The 24952-nt window shown below is 51.6% G+C and overlaps 5 protein-coding genes across 5 annotated transcripts; all 5 read right to left on the reverse strand.

Annotated features, from left to right (window-relative positions):
• Positions 1-3216: 3216 nt before the first annotated feature.
• LOC117436560 (feather keratin 1-like) lies at positions 3217-4197 on the reverse strand. Its single transcript, XM_034065277.1, has 2 exons — positions 4163-4197; positions 3217-3939 (listed from the first exon to the last, which is right to left on the reverse strand). The coding sequence occupies exon 2, from the start codon at positions 3917-3919 to the stop codon at positions 3617-3619; it is 303 nt and encodes a 100-aa protein (XP_033921168.1). The 5' UTR covers positions 3920-3939; positions 4163-4197; the 3' UTR covers positions 3217-3616.
• Positions 4198-8923: 4726 nt separating this feature from the next.
• Positions 8924-9522, reverse strand: LOC117436516 (feather keratin 1-like). Its single transcript, XM_034064864.1, has 2 exons — positions 9488-9522; positions 8924-9272 (listed from the first exon to the last, which is right to left on the reverse strand). Exon 2 carries the CDS (start codon positions 9250-9252, stop codon positions 8938-8940), a length of 315 nt encoding a protein of 104 aa, XP_033920755.1. The 5' UTR covers positions 9253-9272; positions 9488-9522; the 3' UTR covers positions 8924-8937.
• Positions 9523-13530: 4008 nt separating this feature from the next.
• LOC117436295 (feather keratin 1-like) lies at positions 13531-14278 on the reverse strand. The gene is made up of 2 exons (XM_034064121.1): positions 14244-14278; positions 13531-14025 (listed from the first exon to the last, which is right to left on the reverse strand). The coding sequence occupies exon 2, from the start codon at positions 14003-14005 to the stop codon at positions 13691-13693; it is 315 nt and encodes a 104-aa protein (XP_033920012.1). The 5' UTR covers positions 14006-14025; positions 14244-14278; the 3' UTR covers positions 13531-13690.
• A 5135-nt stretch (positions 14279-19413) lies between these two features.
• Positions 19414-19968, reverse strand: LOC117436583 (feather keratin 1-like). The gene is made up of 2 exons (XM_034065424.1): positions 19965-19968; positions 19414-19736 (listed from the first exon to the last, which is right to left on the reverse strand). Exon 2 carries the CDS (start codon positions 19714-19716, stop codon positions 19414-19416), a length of 303 nt encoding a protein of 100 aa, XP_033921315.1. The 5' UTR covers positions 19717-19736; positions 19965-19968.
• Positions 19969-23050: 3082 nt separating this feature from the next.
• Positions 23051-23985, reverse strand: LOC101869621 (feather keratin 1-like). Its single transcript, XM_034065677.1, has 2 exons — positions 23845-23985; positions 23051-23629 (listed from the first exon to the last, which is right to left on the reverse strand). The coding sequence occupies exon 2, from the start codon at positions 23607-23609 to the stop codon at positions 23307-23309; it is 303 nt and encodes a 100-aa protein (XP_033921568.1). The 5' UTR covers positions 23610-23629; positions 23845-23985; the 3' UTR covers positions 23051-23306.
• Between the last annotated feature and the right edge of the window lie 967 nt (positions 23986-24952).

Below are 24952 nucleotides of genomic sequence, written 5' to 3' on the forward strand. Positions count from 1 at the left end.
TAACCGAGAGTTACCCGGAAGGGCTGGAGCTCTGAGGGGTTGGAGGAGGTATCGGTCGGTGCTCGGTGGAGCAGGGTGGGGTGAGTTACCAGTCGGAGGGTAGTGAGGTGTTGCATTCTCTTCATTTGTTATTTCCTGTAGAATTTTTATTATTGTTGGTGTTATCAGTAGTGATTTGTGTTATACCTTAGTTATTAAACTGTTCTTATCTCAACCTGTGGGAGCTACATTCTTTGGATTCTCCTCCCTAGCTCTCCGGGAGTTGGAGGACCAAGGGGGGGAGTGAGTGCATGAGCTCTATAGTGGGGTTTAAACCACGACATTTGTCCATATCCTGAGTGGTAGGGAATGAAGACAAGGGAGAGGGAATGTTCTCATCAGTGCTATATCCAGGGCAAAGCCTAATGGGGTAAGCTGTAAAGACAAGCCCTTTTCCTTGGAAGAGAGGGCAACACTTCTTCAATGCGATTGTGATCAGCAGTGGCACTGGTTGTGCAGGGAGGTGTTGGAGTCTCCATCCTTTCAGATACTGGAAACCTGACTAGACGTCATTGACAGTGTGTTTATGCTGACCATGCTTGAGGATTCTGGTCTGAAAGAGATGATCCCCAGAGGTCCCCTGTGCACTAAATGATTCTGTTTGCTATGGTTCTGCTTGTTGTGATGGCCACGTAGTTGTGCTTGGAAAGAGACTTTGGCAAGTATGTGCTGCCATGGAGAGCTTGTGTCTGGTGTGTGGGTGGAAGTGCATTATCATTTCCAAGGTTTTTTTCAAAGGGAAGAGCTGTTGTGTGTGCTGAAAGCCCACAGGAGGGTTTTGTGGGGAATTTAATCCACTACAGTGGTCTGGTGGACATTTGCCACCAGCTTCATTACCTATTGAGCCCTAGCTTTGTGCTGATTGAGGTTGGATGAGCACTGGGAGAAGTGAAGAAGAGGAAGTGTCTGAGGTTGGGATGGAGTGGGTGGTTATTGAGGAAAAACTGGTGAAAAGGCAGGAGAACCAAGGGAACTGATGTGAGCTAAAAATAGGGCAAGCATCAGCCAGGTCCCCTTTGTGTAGCAGGTGTTACCTGAATCCTGAGGTCTTAGTGGCCCCCAGAGTGAGCCGTGAACTAGAGGTTCCCAGTGGGGTTTAGGTTGTACGGTAGTGTTAGAAGTGGACTGGATCAGAAAGAGAAGTGCAGAGAAGGAAGCTGGAGAAGAAGAGGAGTTCCATGAGCCATGTGAACAGGCAGCATGAGGTGGGCCCATTCTCTCCTGGATTTCAGGCCTGCTGAGGCACTGGGTCGGCTTTTATGCTGGTCCCCGAGGGGTGGGACAGGCTTTGCGCATGGCAGCATTTGTCAGCAAGGAGCTGGTGCGTGCCACAGCCTGGCAAGTCATGAGCTGGGCCGTGTTTTCCTTCCCACAACGCTCCCTTTGCATGTCCTCTGTTGAGGACATGTCCTTCTGGACCTGGTGGCAGCTTTTAAGTATAAATATTAAAGTGTAAATGCTTGGTATTGATGGGGCATTTCATGACACTTGGCAGAAGATGTAACCACAGCTTTGGAGAGGTTGGGTGTCAGCAGTGATGTTATCCTGTGGTACTCGTGTGGTCCTTTTTGTGCCTGTGTTGTGAAGCAAGGGCCCCATGTCCTTGCAGCCCTGTCAGGCTGGTCTGGGCACTGGGGCTCTTCTGGCTCTTAGAGTCTTCTATTTCTGTCTCCTTCAGGCTCTTCCCACTTAGTTGGCAGGTCAGTAAGCCTGGCTTTGGGCCTTTCCCATTGGGTGAGCTCTGTGGGAATCTTTCTGCCCTTGTGCTTGTGAAGTTGTCACTGTCTGTAGTGGATTTTACCTGGAAATGTTTTGGTAGACATTGGGCTGCTGTTTTGTGTTCTGTGAGAAGATGCCAGAAGGTTTCTCTAAATCTGATAGAGCCTGTGGGACGGACACAGATATGCTCTTGGAGTGTGATTTCCTGTGAAAGAGGCCCCGGAATGGAGCAGGGGAAGAGTGTGAGGGGTCAAAAAGAGCAGAGAAAGCATGGGGTGGACTGACCACAATTTCCTTTCTCATCCCTTCTCACCCTTCTGTGCTGTTTTGGGCAAGGGAGTAAGGAATTTAGAAGGGAAGTTGAGCCTTGCAGAAGGGAGAGATTGGAGGAAGGGGTTTTAAGATTTGTTTTTATTTCTCCTAATTCTACTCTGACTTTTCATTTTGATAAATGAATTTCCCCGTATTAAGTCTGTTTTCCTGCCACTGGAACCCAGTGAGCGATCTCCATGTTCTTATCTCAGTTCAGGAGACTTTCATCTCATTCTTCTGTCCCCTGTTCTCTTGAGGAAGAGGAATGATAGAGCAGCTCAGTGAGACCTTGGTGCCCAGACAAAGTCTACTGTCCATAGACCCCCATCTTTGCAGGAGAGCTGGGTCACAGCCTTGTTCCAACACTTGTCCTCAGTGCCCCATGCAGGGCTGTGCAGAGCCACGGTGAGGGGGATTGTGCCCTCACAGTGGGGGCTTTCAGTGTGACCTCAGAGCAGAGGGGTGGTGTCTTGGGGTCCCCTGCAGAGGTTGTCCAGAGGTTCTGTATCAGGGAGGATGGTGGTCAGGAGATGCTCTGCTTGGGTCAGTGTTGGTCTTCACACTGAAGAGGTGCTGATTACTTGGGGAAACTCGAACTCATCATTTGAGGACACCACAGCAAGTTGAGACCATGGCCTGGAAAATCTGGTGTGTGTGGAATGGGGACCTTTCATCCAGAAGGTCAGTGCAAGAAGGACACAGTCCTGGGTCAGAGGAGGAACTCAGAGCAGGAAGGGTGGTGACCTGCACACACTGTGTGGGATACCCGAAATCCTTGCAGCAAGGGGGGACTGGACCATGAGTTTCTCTGTGGGTGTCCCTGGGACTCCACCTGAATGGTCTCATGATTTTGTCGTGAGTCCATCAGAGATGTGCTCATGGGAGTGTTGTCATGTTCAAGACTGTCTTTGAGCCAGCACTGGCTCAAACCTCTGTTTCTTTGTGAAAGCACCCCAGGGGTCAGTCTTTGTTGGTTGTGGTGGCATATTTTCCAGGAGAATATTGTGGCCTTTTAACCAATACCGACAGCCTGCTCAGTCCTGGCTTTGTGTTGCGTGAACTTTGGTAGAAGAAATTGCAAGGAGGTTTCAGAGCCTGGGATGCAGGAGAACTTTATTGAGATAAAAGCATGAAAACATACAAGCATAAGGAGGAAGAGAACTGAGATGCAAGTAGGGTGACCATGCACTGAGGTCTTCTGTATGCAGTAGATTTTGTCAGAGCACCAAGGTCTTCCTGCCTTGAATGGGCAGGAGCCCACTGGAGGTCCCCGATGCAGTTTATCCTGTAAGATGCTGGTGCAGCACACAGTACTGCATGAAGCAGATGAGGTGCAGCAGAGAAGGAATTTGGAGAAGAGGAAGATATCCATGTTAGATGTTAGCAGGCAGCTTGTCTGGCCCCTTTCCTGCTTGCTTTGTGCCATAAGAGAAGGAGCTGCAGAAGGTGAACTTGTTTGCCAGCATTAACACGGACATGCATCCTCAGTCCATGTCTTTGCTTCTAGAATGTACATGGGAGGTTTCATGTGTGTTGTCAAGAGCCCTTAGCAGATGTTGCAGCCTCTTCCACCTCCGTAGCAGCCCAGGCCTCCGAAGCCGTAGCCGAAGCCCCCAGAGGAGACGGGCACTCCCTGGGCACCCAGGACGTTGCCCACGGCAGCGGATGAGGAGGATCCGACGGCGGTGCTCTGGGGGAAGGAGCTGAGGATGGGTCCTGGCAGGGTGACCAGCACGGCGGGAGGCTGGATGACGACGCGGGAGTCCTCACACTGCCTGACACAGGGCTCGTTGCAGCTGTTGGCCAGCGGGGTGGGTCCGCAGGGGCGGCAGAGGTCGTAGCAGGCCATGTGTGTGGTGTGGAGGGGCCCTGGCACAGAACAGGACAGGAGAGGAGAGAGGGTGATGGGAGAGCGGAGGGCGTGGGGGTGCGAGGGGCGGTGGTGCAGGAGGGCAAGGCAGTGGGGAGGCTGTTGTGGGGCTGTGGGGCTGTGGTGCTGGGGAGGCGTGAGGGGTGCTGAGGCTGGGGCAGAGCGTGCTGGAAGAGCCGGGGCAGGGGGTGAGGAGCAGAGGGCAAGGGGCTTGAGGCTCACCTTGTTGAGCGCGCAGGAGAAGGCGTCAGCAGAGGCGAGTGAGGGACAGAGGTGCTGGGCCGGCTTTTATGCTGGTCCCCGAGGGGCGGGACAGCCTTTGTGCATGGCAGCATTTGTCAGCAAGCAGCTGGTGCGTGCCACAGCCTGGCAAGTCATGAGCTGGGCCGTGTTTTCCTTCCCACAACGCTCCCTTTGCATGTCCTCTGTTGAGGACGTGTCCTTCTGGCCCTGGCGGCAGCCTTCAAGTGACAGGGTGTGTTTGGGTTGGTTTGCATGGAAAGTGTCTGTCAGGGCACTCTGCAGACACAGCCACAGCGTTAGAGAGGTGGGGTGGTGTGAGTGAGGTCATCCCATGGAACTCGTGTGCTGTGGTTTGTGGGTGCCTTGTGAAGAGGTCTCCCTTGTCCTCGTAGCTGTGTCAGGGGAGTTCAGTTTGCAACAGCAGGCTGTGGTCCTGGAAATTGTGCTTGAGATATGGTTGCTCTCTGTGATGTGGGGAGCACTTCCCATCGTTCCAAAAGTTTGTGTTGGCCCAGTTGTAGCTCTAACCTCTTTTATAAGTTGCATGTTTGCAGCCTGTCCTCTGGTTTGATGCAGTGCTTGATGTGGGGCACCTTGTAAGTAGACCACCTTTGTAATTGTGTTCTACTTTGAAAAGTCAAGTTTTGCCGACAAGGAGAGTGCTGTTCTGTTGTTTACCTCAGTATTCTTGCAAAGCCTTTGATGCTTTCTCCCCTTGCATGTTCAAGGGGTGTGGGGTCACGGGTGTTTGTGGGCAGCTGGCTTGAGTGCTCTCTCAGCAGGTTTAGAGATGATGCAAAATCTGGGGAGGGGCTGAGATGCTGGATGGTTGTGCCATGATGTAGAGGGAAGAGGAGGTGCTGGAGAATGGGCAGATAGGAATGTCCTGAAGTTCAACAGGAAGAAATGTCAAGTTTCCATGTAGGGAGGAATGGTGCCTGTTTTCAGATTATACTGGTGAATGAGAGGCTGGAAAGCAACTTTGCTGAGTACAGCTTTGTGGTGCTGAAGGAGAACAAGCTCAGGATTGTGCAGGAATGCACCTTGCAGCCAAGTAGGTCATGTGTGCTCTATGACAGCAATGGACGGAGATTTATTAGCAGTTTTGTTGGTGGTGTGTGTGTGGGTGTTCCTGCTCTCTTCCATGCTGGTGAGGCTTTGTGTGGAGCCTTATGTCCGGTTTAGAGGTTCTCACTAGAAGAATGGCATGGATGTAGTGGATCCCGTCCAATACAGGACCACCGAGATGCTGTAGGGACTGGAAGATCCTTGCTATGAGGAGAAGCTTAGAGAGATGTTAGTGGTAGGTTTTTTTTTCAGCCAGGAGGCAAGACTGCACAGGGCAGGTCCCTAATCCTGACTTCAGACCTTGGTTGAGGTCTGTGTCTGTCCTGGTGCCCTTTGTGGTTGTAAGATTGTCACTGGGAGAGTGTTTTTATGTGGAAAGGTTTTGGTAGCCATGGGTCTGGTGTTGCACCTTCTGTGAGAAAATGCCAGAAGCTTTATCTGTGTCCAATGGAGCATGTGGGAAGGACCTATGTTGGGGAAGGTCATGGAAGGCTCTTTCATATTATAGTGACCCTACAGTAAGGAATTTAAGAGCGTGAAGAGGAAGGAATGGCAGAGACAATGTGTGTTGAACTGACCACAGCTCCCATTCCCCTACTGCCTGTGCCTCTTTGGTCAAGGTTGTAAGTACTGTGGGACAGAAGTGGAGCCTTGAAGAAAGGAGACATTGAGGAAAGTGTTTTAAGAGTTGATTAATTTCTTATTCTCTACTATGATTTTGTTAAAGGAATTTCCCCATGCTAAGTCTGTTTTGCTGCCACTGGAAACTGATGAGTGATCTCCATTTTCTTATCTTGACTCTGGAGGCTTTAGTCTTACTCTTCTCCCCCTAATGCAGTTGAAGAGGAGGAGTGATGCAGGAGCTGAGTGAGCACTTGGTGCCCAGCCAAGGTGAACACAACACAGAGCCTCATCTTCACAGGAGAACAGGGTGACAGGTTTGTTCCTGCACCTCATTGCCATTGCCTTGTGCAGGGCCTCATTGCGCCACTGTGAGGAGGATTGTGACCTCATACTGGAGGCTTTCCATGTGACGTCAGAGCAGAGGGATAGTGGCTTGGGTCCCCTGCAGAGGTGCTCCAAGTACACAGCAGCAGGAGGGATGTTTGTTCCGAAGACCTCGTGCACTGTTGGGCTGCTGAGTGAAGAGGGGCTGGTGTCCAAGATAGGCTCAAAGGCATCATTTGTAGACCCCATAGCAAGGTGTGATCATAGCCTGCAGACTCCAACATGTGTGGAATGGGGACCGTGCGCCCAGGGGGTCAGTGCAACAAGGACCCACAATGGGGTCAGAGGAAGATCCCAGAGCAAGGAGATTGGTGACCTGGGCCCACTGTATGGGGATATCCATGGTCCTTGGAGCAAGGGGCAAGGGGCCATGAATCCCTGTGTGGGTGGCCTTGGGACCTCAGCCAGATGTGCTCATGAGACTGGGGTAACTTCATCAGAGATATGTTCAGGGCAATGTTGTAATTTTCAAGACATTTGATGCCTCAAACTACTGTGTCATATTGTGGGAGCAGCCCCGCAGCCTGTCTTTGCTACTAATGGTAGCATACTTCCCAGGAGAAGACTTACGGCATTTTTCCACTTCCATGGATGACCTGATACCTGACATAGTACTGTGTGAAGTTGGAAGAGCCTTGGTAGAAGAAAGGGAGAGCAGGCATCACAAGCTGGGATGGAGGAGAACTTTATTGAGGCAAGAGGAATTGTGAAGAGGGGGCCCCATGTCCTCACAGCATTGTTGTAGTGGTCTGGGCTTTGGAGCTGTGCTGGCCGTGAGGGGCCTGCCCCTCCCATTGCATCTGGTACCCCTCTGCCTTACTGCCAGGTCTCTAAGCCTGGCTTTTGGCCGGTTCTTTCCCTTTGGATGTGCTCTGTGGTTGTCTTGGTGGCCTTTTGACTTGTAAGTTGTTCACTGGGTGAGTGCTTTTATGTGGAATTTTTTTGTTAGCCATGATGCTGCTGTGGTGTGCTCCACGAGAAGGTGCCAGAAACTTTCTCCAAGTCAAATAGAGCCTATGGGAAGGATTCACATAAGTTTGTGGAGGGCTGTTTCCTGTGGATGGGGCCTCAGTATGGAGCAGATGAAGAGTGTGAGGAGGGTGGAGTGGCAGAAAGAATGTGGTGTGAATTGAGCACAGTTCCCCTTCCCATCCCTCTGTGCTATTTTGAGCAAGGGAGTAAGTCATGTAGGAGGGAAGATGAACCTCAAAGAAGGGAGAGATTGGGGGAAGGTGTTTCAAGATTTGTTTAAATTTCTCCTAATTGTACTCTGAGTTTTGATTTTGATAAATGAATTTCCCATATTAAGTCTGTTTTGCTGCCACTGGAAACCAGTGGGTGATCTCCATGTTCTTATTTTGATTCAGGAGACTTTCATCTTATTCTTCTGTCCCCTATGCTCTTGAGGAAGAGGAGTGATAGAGCAGCTCATTGAGCACTTGGTGCCCAGCCAAGTTCCACTCACAGAACCCCATCTTTGCAGCAGAGCTGGGTCACAGGCTTGGTCCTGCACTTGTCCCCAGTGCCCCATGCAGGTCTTTGACCTCACAGTCACAGAGGATTGTGACCTCAGAGTGGGGGCTTTCTGTGTGACCTCAGAGCAGAGGGTTGATGTCTTGGGGTTCCCTGCAGAGGTAGTCCAGAGTTTCAGTAGCAGGGAGGATGTTGGTCAGGAGACCCCCTGCATGGGTCCCAGTTGGGCTTCACAGTGAAGAGGTGCTGATTGGTTGGGGAAACTCCAAGTCAATATTTGTGGACACCCTAGCAAGGTGAGACCATGGCCTGGAAACACTGGTGTGTGTGGAATGGGTACTAAGCAGCCAGGCGGTCAGTGAAACACTGACTCACACTTTTATCAGAGCAGAATCTCAGAGCAGGAAGGGTTGTAATCTGCGCACACGGCATAGGCTGCTCAAGGTCCTTGCAGCAGGGTGGCCCTGGGACACCAACCTTATGCTCCCATGACTCTGTTGTGACTGCATCAGAGGTGTACTCATGGGAGTCTTATCATGTTCAAGACTGTCTTTGAGCCACCACTGGCTCAAGCCCCTGTCACTTTATGAAAGCACCCCAGGTGCCACTATTTCTTGGTTGTGGTGCCATATTTCCAAGAAGAATAGATGTGGACTTTTCCACCCACACTAACGGCCTCTTGAGCCTTGGCTTCGTGCTGCATGAACTTGGAACAGCTTTGGTAGACGAAAGGGCGAGGAAGCGTGAGAGGCTGCGATGCAGGAGAACTTTATTGAGACAAAAGCATGAAAACGTACAAGCTTAAGAGGAAGAGATCTGAGATGCAAGTAGAGTGACCATGCACTGAGGTCTTCTGTATGCAGTAGATTTTGTCAGAGCACCGAGGTCTTCCTGGCTTGAATGGGCAGGAGCCCACTGGAGGTCCCCTGATGCAGTTTAGCCTGTAAGATGCTGGTGCGGCACACAGTACTGCACGAAGCAGATGAGGTGCAGCAGAGAAGGAATTTGGAGTACAGGAAGACATCCATGTTAGATGTTAGCAGGCAGCTTGTCTGGCCCCTTTCCTGCTTGCTTAGTGCCACAAGAGAAGGAGCTGCAGAAGGTGAACTGGGGTGCCAGCATTACCCCAGGCTTGCATCCTCAGTCCATGTCTTTGCTTCTAGAATGTACGTGATGTCAAGGGCCATGTGTGTTGTCAAGGACCCTTAGCAGATGTTGCAGCCTCTTCCACCACCGTAGCAGCCCAGGCCTCCGAAGCCGTTGCCAAGGCCGTAGCCGAAGCCCCCAGAGGAGACGGGCACTCCCTGGGCACCCAGGACGTTGCCCACGGCAGCGGATGAGGAGGATCCGACGGCGGTGCTCTGGGGGAAGGAGCTGAGGATGGGTCCTGGCAGGGTGACCAGCACGGCGGGAGGCTGGATGACGACGCGGGAGTCCTGGCACTGCCTGACACAGGGCTCGTTGCAGCTGTTGGCCAGCGGGGTGGGTCCGCAGGGGCGGCAGAGGTCGTAGCAGGCCATGTGTGTGGTGTGGAGGGGCCCTGGCACAGGACAGGACAGGAGAGGAGAGAGGGTGATGGGAGAGCAGAGGGCATGGGGGTGCGAGGGGCGGTGGTGCAGGAGGGCGAGGCAGTGGGGAGGCTGTTGTGGGGCTGTGGGGCTGGGGAGGCGTGAGGGGTGCTGAGGCTGGGGCAGAGCGTGCTGGAAGAGCCAGGGCAGGGGGTGAGGAGCAGAGGGCAAGGGGCTTGAGGCTCACCTTGTTGAGCGCGCAGGAGAAGGCGTCAGCAGAGGCGAGTGAGGGACAGAGGCGCTGGGCCGGCTTTTATGCTGGTCCTGCAGTGCCCGAGGGGCTGAGACAGTCTGTGCATGACAGCATGTTTGTGCAAGCAGCTGGTGCGTGTTAGATCCTTGCAAGCAATTAGTTGTGGTTGTGTTTTCCTTCCAAGAATTCTGGAAGGTCATGTCCTCCTGTTGAGGATGTGTCCTTCTGGCTATGGCGGCAGCTTTCAAGTATTAGAGACCAAAGGCTTGGGTTTGATGGTCTATGTCAGGGCATTTGGCAGACCATGCTACCAAAGTACTGGAGAGGTGGGGTTGTTTTCAGTGATGTCATCCTGTGGCACTTTTGTGCTGTGGTTTGAGGGTTTCTGGCAGAGCTTTCTCATGTCTGAAATGGAGCTCATCCCTTTGTATCTGTAAGAAAATCAATAGGGTGGATCTGGCACATTAGGGGTTGTTCAGCCTGATCTGTGCCCAGTGCTAGGCTCCATTTACATTTCTCAGATTTACAGGACAATCTGTTCTCTTATGACAAGTCTATGTCCTGAGCTCATAATGAAATACAGTGAAGAAACATGGAATCGGGGCTGTACCCATTTTTGCCCAGTGTATGTTAAGATGTAAATTCACTTCTCCAGTATCCAAATGATACTTAGAACATCTGAGTCTTCTCATAATGCACTTATGAGAAAAAATATATAATTACCTGCCAAGGATAAGAGTGCTCCTTCTTCCTGCTCTGTCACGGTCTGGATATTACTTTTGTCACTCCTGGAAACATGAAAGCATCAGGATTCCAGGGTCTGCTGGGTCTGCTTCAAAAGCTTTTTAGGGTTAGCTGATGCTTTGTACCTTCCAGGTTGGAGGTTTGGTCTGATGCCTTTCCATAGTTTAGTGGTTTCTGAGTGAACTGCCAGACAAAAGGTGATGTGCAGGAGACAGCAATTTCCAGGTGATAATGGCTGCATAGTGCCTGTACAGCCCTTTCTTGACACGTGTTCTGCCTAAACGGTGCCTCATTTGGATTTCATGGCACTGCTTTCAGGATAGCTCAAGCCACACCAAAAGCTGGTGTAGCCAAAATCAGAGCAAGAGTTGAGTGAACAGTGACGTGCACCCCAGGATGCAGTTTGCCCTCTTGTCTGCCAGGGCACACTGCTGACTCCTATTGAGCCTGCTGCCAGCCAGCACCCGCAGGTGCCTTTGTGCAGGGCTGCTCTCCAGGAACTCCTCTCCCAGGCTGTGCTTGTGTGCAGCATCGCTCCATGCCAGGCACAGAATCCAGCATTTGTGCTTCTGAAATTTCCTGCCGTTGATGGCTGCCCAATGCTCCAAGCTACCTAGATCCTTCTGCAAGACCTCTTATCCCTCAAGAGAATCAACAGCATCTCCTGGTCCCATCATCAAACTTGTGAACAGTGCATTCAACTGCTGCCTGTAGATGTGTGAGAAAAATATTGTTCCAAAATGGCCGCAGAATGGAGCCCTGAGGAACGCTGGAGGGGACCATTCACAAAGCACATCTAGCCCCATTCACTCAGCAGTGAGGAAGGATTTGGATATAATGGACCAGGAGCAGTACACAGTCCCGCAGAGACTGGAAGGTCTGCATCACTGTTCATAGAGAAGAGGCTGGGAAGTGAGCCACCCAAGAGAGAAGGATGTGCAGGGAGCCCATCATCAATGTGAATTAACCCCTGATGGCAGGGAGAGAAATGGTGGGAACCCAGGTCTTGTCACTGGTGTGCACATGAAGAAGAAGAGGCCCTGGGTACAAGGGGAAGGAGATGGGATAGCATGGGCAAAGCAGGCAAGCCTTTTTCCGTGTATGGATGGGCAAAGAGTGGAAGAGTCGGTGGAGTCTCTGTATTGGCAGCTATTGAAAACCCAACTTGCCATGGTCCCACAACACGCAGCTCTAGTTGCCCTCTTTAAGAAAAGGATTAAAACACCTTCTGTGGAGAGGTTCCTGCTGTTGAAAGTGATTGAGAGGAGACTCAGGCTGGGATGCTGGAGAATTTATTGAGACAAAAGAATGAAACTGTTAAAGCACCAAAAGCACCAAGTGAAAGTGAGGCAGCCTGAGGTGCAAGGAGTGTGACCGTGAGCAGAAGACTTCTGCTTGCAGTACATGTTGGCAGAGCACTGAGTTCTTCCTGCCCTGCAGTACAAGAAGCATAGCAGAGGTCCCCCAATAGTCTTTGACTTGTGCAAAGGGGTTTGGAGTAGAGAGTCCTTGACACAGGCAAAGAGATGCTGTGAAGAAAGAATTAGTACAACGGGAGGAGGAGCAGGGGCATCTCTTTCAGTCTCTTCACACTTTCTTGCTAGGACACTAAGCCTGGCTTTGGGCCTTTCCCATTGGGTGAGGTCTGTGGGTGTCCTGGTGCAATTGTGCTTGTGAGGTTGTCCCTGGCTGTAGTTGGTTTAAGTGGAAGTGTTTTGGTTGGGCTGCTGTTTTATCTTCATTGAGAATATGTGAGAAGGTATTTCCAAGTGCGATAGAGCCTGTGGGAAGGATGCGGAAACGTTCCTGGTGAAGAAGCCCCAGCATGGAAGATGTGCAGAGTGTGGGGATGGAAGAGCAGAGACAAAGTGGGGTGAATTGACCCTAGTTGCCCTTTTCATCTCTCTGTGCTGTTTTGGGCAAAAGAGAATGTAATAGAGAGAGGAAGATGAACCCTGCAGAAGGGACAGTTTGGGAGAAGGTGTTTTCAGATGTGTTTCAATTTCTCCTAATTCTACTCTGAGATTTGATTTAGAGAAATTATTTTCCCCATATTAAGTCTGTTTTGCTGCCACTGGAAACTAGTGGGTGATCTCCATGTTCTTATTTTGATTCAGGAGACTTTCATCTTATTCTTCTGTCCCCTATCACCTTAAGGAAGAGGAGTGATAGAGCAGCTCATTGAGAACTCATTGCCCAGCCAACTTCCACTCATTTAGCCCCATCTTTGCAGCAGAGCTGGGTCACAGGCTTGGTCCTGCACTTGTTCCCAGTGCCCCATGCAGGACTGTGCTGAGCCAAGGGGAGGAGGATTGTGACCTCACAGTGGGGGCTTTCGGTGTGACCTCAGAGCAGAGGGGTGGTGTCTTGGGGTCCCCTGCAGAGCTTGTCCAGAGATTCTGTAGCAGGGAGGATATTGGTCAAGAGACCCTCTGCTTGGGTCACTGTTGGTCTTCACAGTGAAGAGGTGCTGATGGCTTGGGGAAACTCCAAGTCATCATTTGTGGACCCAGTAACAAGGTGAGACCATGGCCTGGAAAATCTGGTGTGTGTAGAATGGGGAGCTTTCATCCTGAAGGTGACTGCAACAAGGACACAGTCCTGGGTCAGAGGAGAATCTCAGAGCAGGAAGGGTGGTGACCTGCACACAGTGCATGGGACATGCAAGGTCCTTGCAGCAAGGGGGGACTGGGTCTTGACTGTCTCTCTTTGTGTAGCCCTGCAAAGACACCCAGATGGTCTCATGAGTCTGTGGCCACCTCATCAGAGATGTGCTCATGGGAGTGTTGTCATGTTCAAGACTGTCCTTGAGGCACCACTGGCTCAAAACTCTGTCATTTTGTGAAAGCAACCCAGGTACCTGTCCTTGCTGGTCATAGTGACATCCTAGGAGAATCCCTGTGGCCTTTTTCACCCACACCAATGGCCTATTGGGCCCTGGATTTGTGCTGCATGAACTTGGAATCGCTTTGGTAGAAGAAAGGACAAGGAAGTATCAGATGTTGGGATGCAGGAGAACTTTATTGAGATAAAAGCATGAAAACGTACAAGCATAAGGAGGAAGAGAGCTGAGATGCAAGTAGGGTGACCATGCACTGAGATCTTCTGTATGCAGTAGATTTTGTCAGAAAACGGAGGTCTTGCTGGCTTCACTGGGGAAGAACCGACTGGAGGTCCCCGATGCAGTTTAACCTGTAAGATGCTGGTGTGGCACACAGTACTGCAGGAAGCAGATTGGGTGGTTCAGAGAAAGAATTTGGAGAAGAGGATGACATCCATATTAGATGTTACCAAGCAGCTTGTCTGGCCCCTTTCCTGCTTGCTTTGTGCCACAAGAGAAGGAGCTGCAGAAGGTGAACTGGTGTGCCAGCATTAACGCAGACATGCATCCTCAGTCCATGTCTTTGTTTCTAGAATGTACGTGAGTGGTTTCAGATATGCTACCAAGGGCCCTTAGCAGATGTTGCAGCCTCTTCCACCGCCGTAGCAGCCCAGGCCTCCGAAGCCGTTGCCAAGGCCGTAGCCGAAGCCCCCAGAGGAGACGGGCACTCCCTGGGCACCCAGGACGTTGCCCACGGCAGCGGATGAGGAGGATCCGACGGCGGTGCTCTGGGGGAAGGAGCTGAGGATGGGTCCTGGCAGGGTGACCAGCACAGTGGAAGGCTGGATGACGACGCGGGAGTCCTCACACTGCCTGACACAGGGCTCGTTGCAGCTGTTGGCCAGCGGGGTGGGTCCGCAGGGGCGGCAGAGGTCGTAGCAGGCCATGTGTGTGGTGTGGAGGGGCCCTGGCACAGGACAGGACAGGAGAGAAAGTGATGGGAGAGTGGAGGGCGTGGGGGTGCGAGGGGCGGTGGTGCAGGAGGGCGAGGCAGTGGGGAGGCTGTTGTGGGGCTGTGGTGCTGTGGTGCTGGGGAGGCGTGAGGGGTGCTGAGGCTGGGGCAGAGCGTGCTGGAAGAGCCGGGGCAGGGGGTGAGGAGCAGAGGGCAAGGGGCTTGAGGCTCACCTTGTTGAGCGCGCAGGAGAAGGCGTCAGCAGAGGCGAGTGAGGGACAGAGGCGCTGGGCCGGCTTTTATGCTGGTCGTGCAGTGCCCGAGGGGGCTGAGGCAGTCTCTGTGCATGACAGCATGTTTGTGCAAGCAGCTGGTGCCTGTCAGATCCTTGCAAGCAATTAGTTGTGGTTGTGTTATCCTTCCAGGAATTCTGGAAGGTCGTATCCTTCTATTGTGGACGTGTCCTTCTGGCCATGGCGGCAGCTTTCAAGTATTAGAGACCAAAGGCTTGTGTTTGATGGTCTATGTCAGGGCATTTGGCAGACCATGCAAGAAAACCATTGCAGAGGTAGGGGTGTCGTCAATGATGTCATCCTGTGGCACTCGTGGCTGTGGTTTGTGGGTTTCTTGCAGAGATTCCCCATGTCTGAAATAGAGCTCATCCCTTTGTATCTGTAAGAAAATCAAGAGGCTGGATCTGGTGCATGAGCTGTTGCTCATCCTGATCTGTGCCCAGTGCTAGGCTCCATTTACGTTTCTCTCTTTTAGAGGACAATCTATTCTCTTATGTCAACTCTATGTCCTGAGCTCATAGTGAAACACACTGAAGGAACAAGGAATCGGGGCTGTACCCATTTTTGCGCAGTGTATGTTAAGATGTAAATTCACTTCTCCAGTATCCAAATGATAACTTAGAACATTGGAGTCTTCTCATACTGCACTTATGAGAAAAAATATATAATTAACTGCCAGTGGTAAAATTGCTTCTTCTTTGTGCTCTGCCGTGGTTTGGATGTTACTTGTGTCACTCCTGGGAACATGAAATCCTCAGCATTCCAAGTGCTGCTGGATCTGCTTCAAAAGCTTTTTAGGGTTAGCTGATGCTTTGTACCTTCCAGATTGGAGGTCTGGTCTGATGCCTTTCCATAGTTTAGTGGTTTCTGAGTGAACTGCTAGACAAAAGGTGATGTGCACGTGATCGCAATTTCCAGGTTATAATGGCTGCATAATGCCTATACAGCCCTTTCTTGCCACGTGTTCTGCCTAAACGGTGCCTCATTTGGACCTCATGGCGCTGCTACTGGGATACTTCATTCCCCACTGTCGCGGTTTAAACCCAAATCGCACAGCTCATGCAGTCACTACCCCCTTGCTCCCCCAACTTCTGGAGAGTTAGGAAGGAGAGTCCAAAGAATGTATCTGCCACGGGTTGAGATAAGAACTGTATAATAACTAAGGTATAACACAAATCACTACTGCTGCTACTACTACTACTAATAATGATAAAGGAAATAACATGTAAATAGAATACAACACCTCACCAGGCACCGACCCATAACTCACCCCAGCCTTCTCGACAGAGCATGGACTGATACCTCATTCAATCCCCAGAGAGTCCAGCCCTTCCTGGTATCTCTCCGTTACATCCTGGTGATGACGTGCTGCGGTATGGAATACCTCTTTGACTAGCCTGTGTCAGATGTTCTGTCTCTCCTTCCTCCTAGCCTCCCCTCCTCCCTGGCACAGCATGAGGCTTGGACAAACCAAACATTTGAGCAGTAACTCAAAAAATACTTGCTATCAGCAACCGTTCCCAGCCTGAAAGTCAAAACACAGCACTGCACCAGCTACCAAGAAGGAGAAAAATGACTGCTACTGCTGAATCCAGGACACCCACCAAAAGCTGGGATAGCCAAAATCAGAGCAAGAGTTGAGTGAACAGTCACATGCACCCCAGGATGCTGTTTGCCCTCTTGTCTGCCAGGGCACACTGCTGACTCCTATTGAACCTGCTGCCAGCCAGCACCCGCAGGTGCCTTTCTGCAGGGCTGCTCTCCAGGAACTCCTCTCCCAGGCTGTGCTTGTGTGCAGCATCGCTCCATCCCAGGTGCAGAATCCAGCATTTGTGCTTCTGAAATTTCCTGCCATTGATGGCTGCCCAATGCTCCAAGCTACCGAGATCCTTCTGCAAGACCTCTTATCCCTCAAGAGAATCAACAGCATCTCCCGGTCCCATCAGCAAACTTGTGAACAGTGCATTCAACTGCTGCCTGTAGATGTGTGAGAAAAATACTGTTCAAAAATGGCCCTAGAACGGAGCCCTGAGGACCACTGTAGGGGACCATTCACAAAGCACATCTAGCCCCATTCACTAGGACACCTTTGGCCCTGTCCTTCAGCAGTTCTTTATCCAATGTGTCATGTACCTGCTCATCCTACATCTGAATAATTTGTTCTGGACGATGTTGTGAGGGAGAAGAGTTCAGCCAGGGTAGATGCAAGATCCTGTTTCTGGGGAGAAGTGTTCGTGTGTAGGAGGAACATCTGGGGGAGCAATTGGTTAGAAACCATCTTAGCAGAGAAAGACCTGGGGATCCTAATGGAGAGCAAATGGAATATGAGATGGCAACGTTCCCGTGTAAAAAAAAGGTGCACCAGTCTCCATGGCTGCATTCAGGAGTGCTGCACTGGTTAACGAGAGGGGACCATCCCTTTTTAGCCAGAAATGGTGAGGACAATGCCATGTGGGATTCATTTCTTGGCTCCCCAGTGAGGAAGGGTTTGGACATTATGGACCAAGAGCAGTAGACGGTCACGCAGAGACTGGAAAGTCTGCATCACTGTTCATAGAGAAGAGGCTGGGAAGTGAGCCACCCAAGAGAGAAGGATGTGCAGGGGGCCCATCATCAATGTGAATTAACCCTTGATGTTAGGGAGAGAAGTGGTGGGAACCCAGGTCTTGTCACTGGTGTGCACATGGAGAAGAAGAGGCCCTGGCTACAAGGGGAAGGAGATGGGATTGCATGGGCAAAGAAGGCAAGCCTTTTTCCCTGTGTGGGTGGGGAAAGAGTGAAAGAGTCAGTGGAGTCTCTGTACTGGCAGCTACTGAAAACCCAACTTGCCATGGTCCCACAACATGCAGCTCCAGTTGCCCTGTTTAAGAAAAGGGATTAAAGTACCTTCTGTGGAGAGGTTCCTGCTGTTGAAAGTGATTGAGAGGAGACTCAGGTTGGGATGCTGGAGAATTTATTGAGACAAAAGAATGAAAATGTAAAAGCACCAAAAGCACCAAGTGGAAGTGAGGCAGCCTGAGGTGCAAGGAGTGTGACCGTGAGCAGAAGGCTTCTGCTTGCAGTACATGTTGGCAGAGCACTGAGTTCTTCCTGCCCTGCAGTACAAGCAACATAGCAGATGTCCCCCAGTAGTCTTTGACTTGTGCAAAGGGGTTTGGAGCAGAGAGTCCTGGACACAGGCAAAGAGATGCTGCGAAGAAAGAATTAGTACAACAGGAGGAGGTGCAGGGGCATCTCTTTCAGTCTCTTCTCTCTTTGTTGCCAGGTCACTAAGCCTGGCTTTGTGCCTTTCCCATTGGGTGAGCTCTGTGGGTGTCCTGGTGCAATTGTGCTTATGAGGTTGTCCCTGGCTGTAGTTGGTTTACGTGGAGGTGTTTTGGTAGACATTGGGCTGCTATTTTATCTTCATTGAGAATATGTGAAAAGGTATTTCCAAGTGCGATAGAGCCTGTGGGAAGGATCCAGATAAGTTCCTGGTGAAGAAGACCCAGCATGGAACAGGTTAAGAGAGCGGGGGAAGGAAGAGCAGAGACAAAGTGGGGTGAACTGACCCCAGTTGCCCTTCTCATCCCTCTGTGCTGTTTTGGGCAAGGGAGAATGTAATTTAGAAAGGAAGAAGAACCCTGATTCAAAGACAGTTTGGGAGAAGGTGTTTTAAGACTTGTTTTTATTTCTCCTAATTCTACTCTGATTTTTGATGTTGATAAATTAATTTCCCCATAGTAAGTCTGTTTTGCTGCCACTGGAAATCAGTGGGTGATCTCCATATTCTTATCTCAATTTAGGAGACTTTCATCTTATTCTTCTGTCCCCTATCCTCTTAAGGAAGAAGAGTGATAGAGCAGCTCATTGAGCACTTGGTGCCCAGCCAACTTCCACTCAGAGACCCCCATCTTTGCAGCAGAGCTGGGTCAGAGGCTTCGTCCTGCACGTGTTCCCAGTGCCCCATGCAGTGCTGTGCTGAGCCAAGGTGATGAGGATTGTGACCTCACGGTGGGGGCTTTCTGTGTGACCTGAGAGCAGAGGGATGGTGTCTTGGGGTCCCCTGCAGAGGTGTTCCAGATACTTTGCAGCAGGGAGGATGGTGGTCAAGAGACCTTCTGCTTGGGTCACAGTTGGTTTTCACAGTGAAGTGGTGCTGATGATTTGTGGAAACTCCAAGTCATCATTTGTGGACCCAATAGCAAGGTGAGACCATGGCCTGGAAAATCTGGTGTTTGTGGAATGCGGAGCTTTCATCCAGAAGGTCAGTGCAACAAGGACACACTCCTGGGTCAGAGGAGGATGTCAGAGCAGGAAGGGTGGTGACCTGCACACACTGCATGGGACACCCAAGGTCCTTGCAGCAAGGGGGAACTGGACCATGAGTGGGGTGGGACTCCACTTAAATGGTCTCATGAGTCTGTTGCCACTTCATCAGAGATGTGCTCATGGGAGTGTTGTCATGTTCAAGACTGTCTTTGAGCCAGCAATGGCACAAACCTCTGTCACTCTGTGGAAGCACCTCAGGTGCCAGTCCTTGCTGGTCATAGTGAGAAACTTCCCAGGATAATCCCTGTGGCATTTTCACGCACACTGATGGCCTGTTGAATCCTGGATTTGTGGTGCGTGAACTTGGAACAGCTTTGGTAGAAGAAAGGGCGAGGAGGTTTCAGAGGCTGGGATGCAAAAGAACTTTATTGAGATAAAAGCATGAAAACGTACAAGCATAAGGATGAAGAAAACTGAGATGCAAGTAGGGTGACTATGAACTGAGGTCTTCTGTATGCAGCAGATTTTGTCAGAGCACCGAGGTCTTGCTGGCTTGAATGGGCAGGAGCCCACTGGAGGTCCCCTGATGCAGTTTAGCCTGTAAGATGCTGGTGCAGCACACAGTACTGCATGAAGCAGGTGAGGTGCAGCAGAGAAGGAATTTGGAGAAGAGGAAGACATCCATGTTAGATGTTGGCAGGCAGCTTGTCTGGCCCCTTTCCTGCTTGCTTTGTGCCACAAGAGAAGGAGCTGCAGAAGGTGAACTGGTGTGCCAGCATTAATACGGACATGCATCCTCAGTCCATGTCTTTGCTTCTAGAATGTACATGAGTGGTTTCATGCGTGTTGTCAAGGGCCCTTAGCAGGTGTTGCAGCCTCTTCCTCTGCTGTAGCAGCCCAGGCCTCCAAAGCCGTAGCCGAAGCCCCCAGAGGAGACGGGCACTCCCTGGGCACCCAGGACGTTGCCCACGGCAGCGGATGAGGAGGATCCGACGGCGGTGCTCTGGGGGAAGGAGCTGAGGATGGGTCCTGGCAGGGTGACCAGCACGGTGGAAGGCTGGATGACGACGCGGGAGTCCTCACACTGCCTGACACAGGGCTCGTTGCAGCTGTTGGCCAGCGGGGTGGGTCCGCAGGGGCGGCAGAGGTCGTAGCAGGCCATGTGTGTGGTGTGGAGGGGCCCTGGCACAGGACAGGACAGGAGAGGAGAGGAGAGAGGGTGATGGGAGAGCGGAGGGCGTGGGGGTGCGAGGGGCGGTGGTGCAGGAGGGCGAGGCAGTGGGGAGGCTGTTGTGGGGCTGTGGGGCTGTGGTGCTGGGGAGGTGTGAGGGGTGCTGAGGCTAGGGCAGAGCGTGCTGGAAGAGCCGGGGCAGGGGGTGAGGAGCAGAGGGCAAGGGGCTTGGGGCTCACCTTGTTGAGGTTCAGGAGAAGGCGTCAGCAGAGGCGAGTAAGGGACAGAGGTGCTGTGCCGGCTTTTATGCTGGTCCTGCAGTGCCTGAGGGGGCTGAGGGAGTCTCTGTGCATGACATCATGTTTGTGCAAGCAGCTGGTGCGTGTCAGATCCTGGCAAGCAATTAGTTGTGGTTGTGTTTTCCTTCCAAGAATTCTGCAAGTTCATGTCCTCCTGTTGAGGACGTGTCCTTCTGGCCATGGCGGCAGCTTTCAAGTATTAGAGACCAAAGGCTTGAGTTTGATGGTCTATATCATGGCATTTGGCAGACCATGCAACAAAAGCATTGGGGAGGTGGGGGTGTTGTCAGTGATGTATGCCCGTGGCACTCGTTTGTTGTGGTTTGTTGGTGCCTTATGAAGAGGTGGTCCCATATCTACGAAGCTGTCTCAGGCTGGTCTGGCCTTTGTAGTTGTAGTTTGTGAGGAGCTGCCCCTTCCATTGTGTTCCGTCCCTCCCTTTCTTGCTGCCAGGTCACTAAGCCTGGCGTTAGGCCTTTCCCATTGTTTGAGCAATGTGGGTGTCTTGGTCATCCTGTACTTGTGATGTTGACCCTGGGTGTAGTGTGTTTACGTGGAAATGGTTTGGTTGGCACGGGGCTGCTGTGGTGGTTCTGTGAGAGGATGGCAGGAGCTTCCCCCATGTCTGCTGAAGGTTGTGGGAAGGTTGTACACAAGTTTGTGGAGGGTTGTTTCCTGTGGAAGAGGCCCCATGATGGAGCAAGTGAAGAATGCGAGGGGGAAGGAAGCGTGGAGACAACGTGAGATGAACTGTGCAGAGATCCCATTCCTATCTCCCTGTGCTATTTTTCAGAGGGAGTCAGAGATTTAGAAGGGAAGATGAACCTTGCAGCAGGGAGAGGTAGGGGGAAGATGTTTTCATATTTGTTCCAATTTCTTCTAATTGTACTCTGACTTTTGATATTGAGAAATTATTTTCCCCATATTAAGTCTGTTTTGCTGCTGCTGGAAAAGCAGTGGATGATCTCAATGTTCTTACCTTGATTCAGGAGACTTTGATCTTATTCTTCTCTCGCATATCCTCTTGAAGAAGAGGAGTGATAGAGCCGCTCATTGAGCGCTTGGTGCCCAGCCAAGTTCCACTCATGGAGCCCCATCTTTGCGGTAGACCTGGGTCACAGGCTTGGTCCTGCACTTGTCCCCAGTGCCCCATGCAGGGCTGTGCTGTGCCAAGGTGAGGACGACTGTGACCTCACAGTGGGGGCTTTCTGTGTTATCTCAGAGCAGAAGGGTGGTGTCTTGTGGTCCCCTGCAGAGGTTGTCCAGAGTTTCAGTAGCAGGGAGGATGGTGGTCAGGAGACCCTCTGCTTGTTTCACTGTTGGTCTTCACAGTGAGGAGGTGTTGATTGTTTGGGGAAACTCCAAGTCATCCTCCAATAGCAAGGAGGGACCATAGCCTGGGATATCTGGTGCATGTGGAATGGGGACCTTTCATCCCGAAGGTCAGTGCAACAAAGACACACTCCTGTGTCAGAGGAGGATCTCAGAGCAGGAAGGGTTTTGACCTGCACACACTGCATGGGATGACCAAGGTCCTTGCAGCAGGGGGGGACTAGACTATGAGTCTCTCTGTGGGTGGCATTGCGACACCACCCAAGTGGTCTCATGATTCTGTTGTGAGTCCATCAGAGGCATGCTCATGGGAGTGTTGTCATGCTCAAGACTGTCTTTGAGCCCGCACTGGCTCAAGCCTCTGTCACTTTGTGTGTGCCACAGGCTCGCAATGGGAAGAGATTTGCCAGCAGGTTGGTTGGTTGGTTGGTGGTGTGTTTGTGGGTTTTCTTGCTCTCTTCGAAGATGAACCCTGAAGAAGGGAGAGGCTGGGGGAAGATATTTTAAGAATTGTTTTTATTTCTCCTAATTCTAGTCTGTTTTTTGAGAAATTAATTTCCCTGACTTAAGTCTCTTTTGCTGCCACTGGAACCTGGAGAGTGATCTCCATGTTCTTGTCTCTACTTAGGAGCTTCTGCCCCTACCCTGTTGAGGAAGAGGAGTGATAGAGCAGCTCAGTGGGCCCTTCCAGCCCAGCCAAAGTCAAACCAGCTCAGAGCCTTGTCTCTACAGGAGAACAAGGTTACAGGCTTCTTCCTGCATTGTATTCCGAGTTCCCCATGCGGGGCCTTGCTGAGCCCATGTGAGGATGATTGTGACCTCACACTGTGTTCTTTCTTTGTGACCTCAGAGCAGGATGTTGGCTTGGGGTCCCTTGCAGAGGTGTTCCAGAAACAGAGCAGGAGGGAGGATGGTCTGTCTGGGGACTCCTTGAACTGTTGGAGCCTGCACTGATGAGGGGCTGGTGGCCCTCTGAACATCCTGTCAAGGCATCATTTGTGGACCTGATAGCAAGGTGAGACCATGGCCTGGAGACTCTGACATAGGTAGAATCGGGAAAATGCTGCCAGAATATCAATGCAACAGGAACACACACTAGGGTAAAAGGATGATCGCAGAGAGGAGGTGGGAGACCTGCCCCCCCTGTATGGGGTACCTATGGTCCTCACAGCAGTAGGTGACAGGGTCATGAGTTCCTATATTGTTGTCCCGGTGACCCCATCCAAATGGTCTCATGAGCCTGGGGTGACTCCATAAGAGCTGTAACAGGGGAACAATGTCAAGTTCAGTGCTTTCTTTGTGACAGTAATGGACTTGTGTCACCTTCTGGAGGGCTTCCATGTGTCAGTCTGCATGTGGTGGCATATATCCTAGGAAAAACATAGTGGCCCTTGTTAACTCACCCTGACGGTCTCTTGAGCCATAGCTTTGTGCTGCTTGAAGCTGGAAGAGCCTTGGTAGAATTAAGGAAGAGGAGGCTTCAAAGGCTTGAATGCAGAAGAACTTTATTGAGACCAAAGAGTGAAAATGTAAAAGCATACAGCTGTATAGAGCTGGTCTATGGTGAGAGTATGGTGACCATCCCCTGAGATTTTCTATTTAAAGTACAAGTTGTCAGAGCACCGAGGTCTCCCTGCCCTGAATTGGGAGGAGCCCACTAAAGGTCCCCTCAACCTTGGTTAGCTTGTGAGATGCTGGCTGGGAGAGACAGCACTGGAAATAGCAGATGACTGATGCAGAGAAGGTAGTGGGAGAAGGGAAGGACATCCATCAGGCATGAGTATCAGGCAGCACAGGTTGGGTCCATGCTCTGCTTCCTTTTTTGGTACTGTGAGAGCAGAACTTGTGGACAGCAGATATATGTGTCAGGAACAGTGTGGATGTGCATCCTCTGTCCTTTGTGCTGCTTCCAGGGTGTTGTTCCTGTTGTCAGGGTGCTGTCTGGGGCCCTTAGCAGATGTTGCAGCCCCTTCCACGGCCGTAGCAGCCCAGGCCTCCGAAGCCGTAGCCGAAGCCCCCAGAGGAGACGGGCACTCCCTGGGCACCCAGGACGTTGCCCACGGCAGCGGATGAGGAGGATCCGACGGCGGTGCTCTGGGGGAAGGAGCTGAGGATGGGTCCTGGCAGGGTGACCAGCACGGTGGGAGGCTGGATGACGACGCGGGAGTCCTCACACTGCCTGACACAGGGCTCGTTGCAGCTGTTGGCCAGCGGGGTGGGTCCGCAGGGGCGGCAGAGGTCGTAGCAGGCCATGTGTGTGGTGTGGAGGGGCCCTGGCACAGGACAGGACAGGAGAGGAGAGAGGGTGATGGGAGAGCGGAGGGCGTGGGGGTGCGAGGGGCGGTGGTGCAGGAGGGCGAGGCAGTGGGGAGGCTGTTGTGGGGCTGTGGTGCTGGGGAGGCGTGAGGGGTGCTGAGGCTGGGGCAGAGCGTGCTGGAAGAGCCAGGGCAGGGGGTGAGGAGCAGAGGGCAAGGGGCTTGAGGCTCACCTTGTTGAGCGCGCAGGAGAAGGCGTCAGCAGAGGCGAGTGAGGGACAGAGGCGCTGGGCCGGCTTTTATGCTGGTCCCCGAGGGGCGGGACAGCCTTTGCGCATGGCAGCATTTGTCAGCAAGCAGCTGGTGCGTGCCACAGCCTGGCAAGTCGTGAGCTGGGCCGTGTTTTCCTTCCCGCAATGCTCCCTTTGCATGTCCTCTCTTGAGGACGTGTCCATCTGGCCCTCGCGGCAGCTTTATAAATGCAAGTATTAAAGGGTAAATGCTTGGTTTTGATGGCACCTTTTAGGAGACTTTTCAGATCATGCAGCAAAACCATTGAAGAAGTGATGTGTCATCCATGATGTCATCCCATGGTACTTGCATGCTGTGGTTTGTGGGTGCATTGTGAAGAGGTTTCCTCATGTCCTTGCAGACCTCAGGCTCTCTCTTCGTTGGAGCTCTCCTGGCTATGAGGAGCTGCCCTTTCTATGTATTGTTTTCCTCCCCACCTTGCTACCAGTTTGCTAACTCTGTCTAAGCCTGTCCTTTCCTGTAGGGTGAGCTCTGTCTGTGTCTTGCTGTCCATTTATGTTTCTAAGGTTGTACTTCTTGTAGTGGGTTTCCATTGGAACGTTTTGGAATATGCGGCTGTTGTTGTGGCTTCTGTTAGAACATGCAAGAAGCTGCCCCCATATCTCATGGGTCCTGTTTGAAGAAGCCACACTGGGTAAACTCATGAAGGGCTGTTTCTATTGGAGGGGACCCCAAGATGGAAGATGTGTAGAGTGTGAGGAACAAAGAGGATTAGCAACAGTGTGTGTTGAACTGACTACAACCCCATTCCTCATCCCCATGTGTCACTTTGGGGAAAGGAGTATGTAATTCATGTGGGAAGGTGAACGTGGAAGAAGGTTTGGGGAAGGTCTTTCAAGATTTGGTTTTATTTCTTGTGATTCTAATGTGAGTTTTGGTTTTGATAAATTAAATCCTCAGCCGAGTCTGTTTTGCTTCCTGTGGAAACCTGTGAGTGATCTCCATGTTGTGATCTCAACTCTGGAGGCCTTTGTCAGTGTTCACGGCCATGTTGGATGAAGCCTTGGGTGATATGGTTTAGTGTGAGGT

This window comes from Melopsittacus undulatus, chromosome 1 (assembly GCF_012275295.1).
Source record: "Melopsittacus undulatus isolate bMelUnd1 chromosome 1, bMelUnd1.mat.Z, whole genome shotgun sequence".
In the NCBI taxonomy this organism is placed as follows: domain Eukaryota; kingdom Metazoa; phylum Chordata; class Aves; order Psittaciformes; family Psittaculidae; genus Melopsittacus; species Melopsittacus undulatus.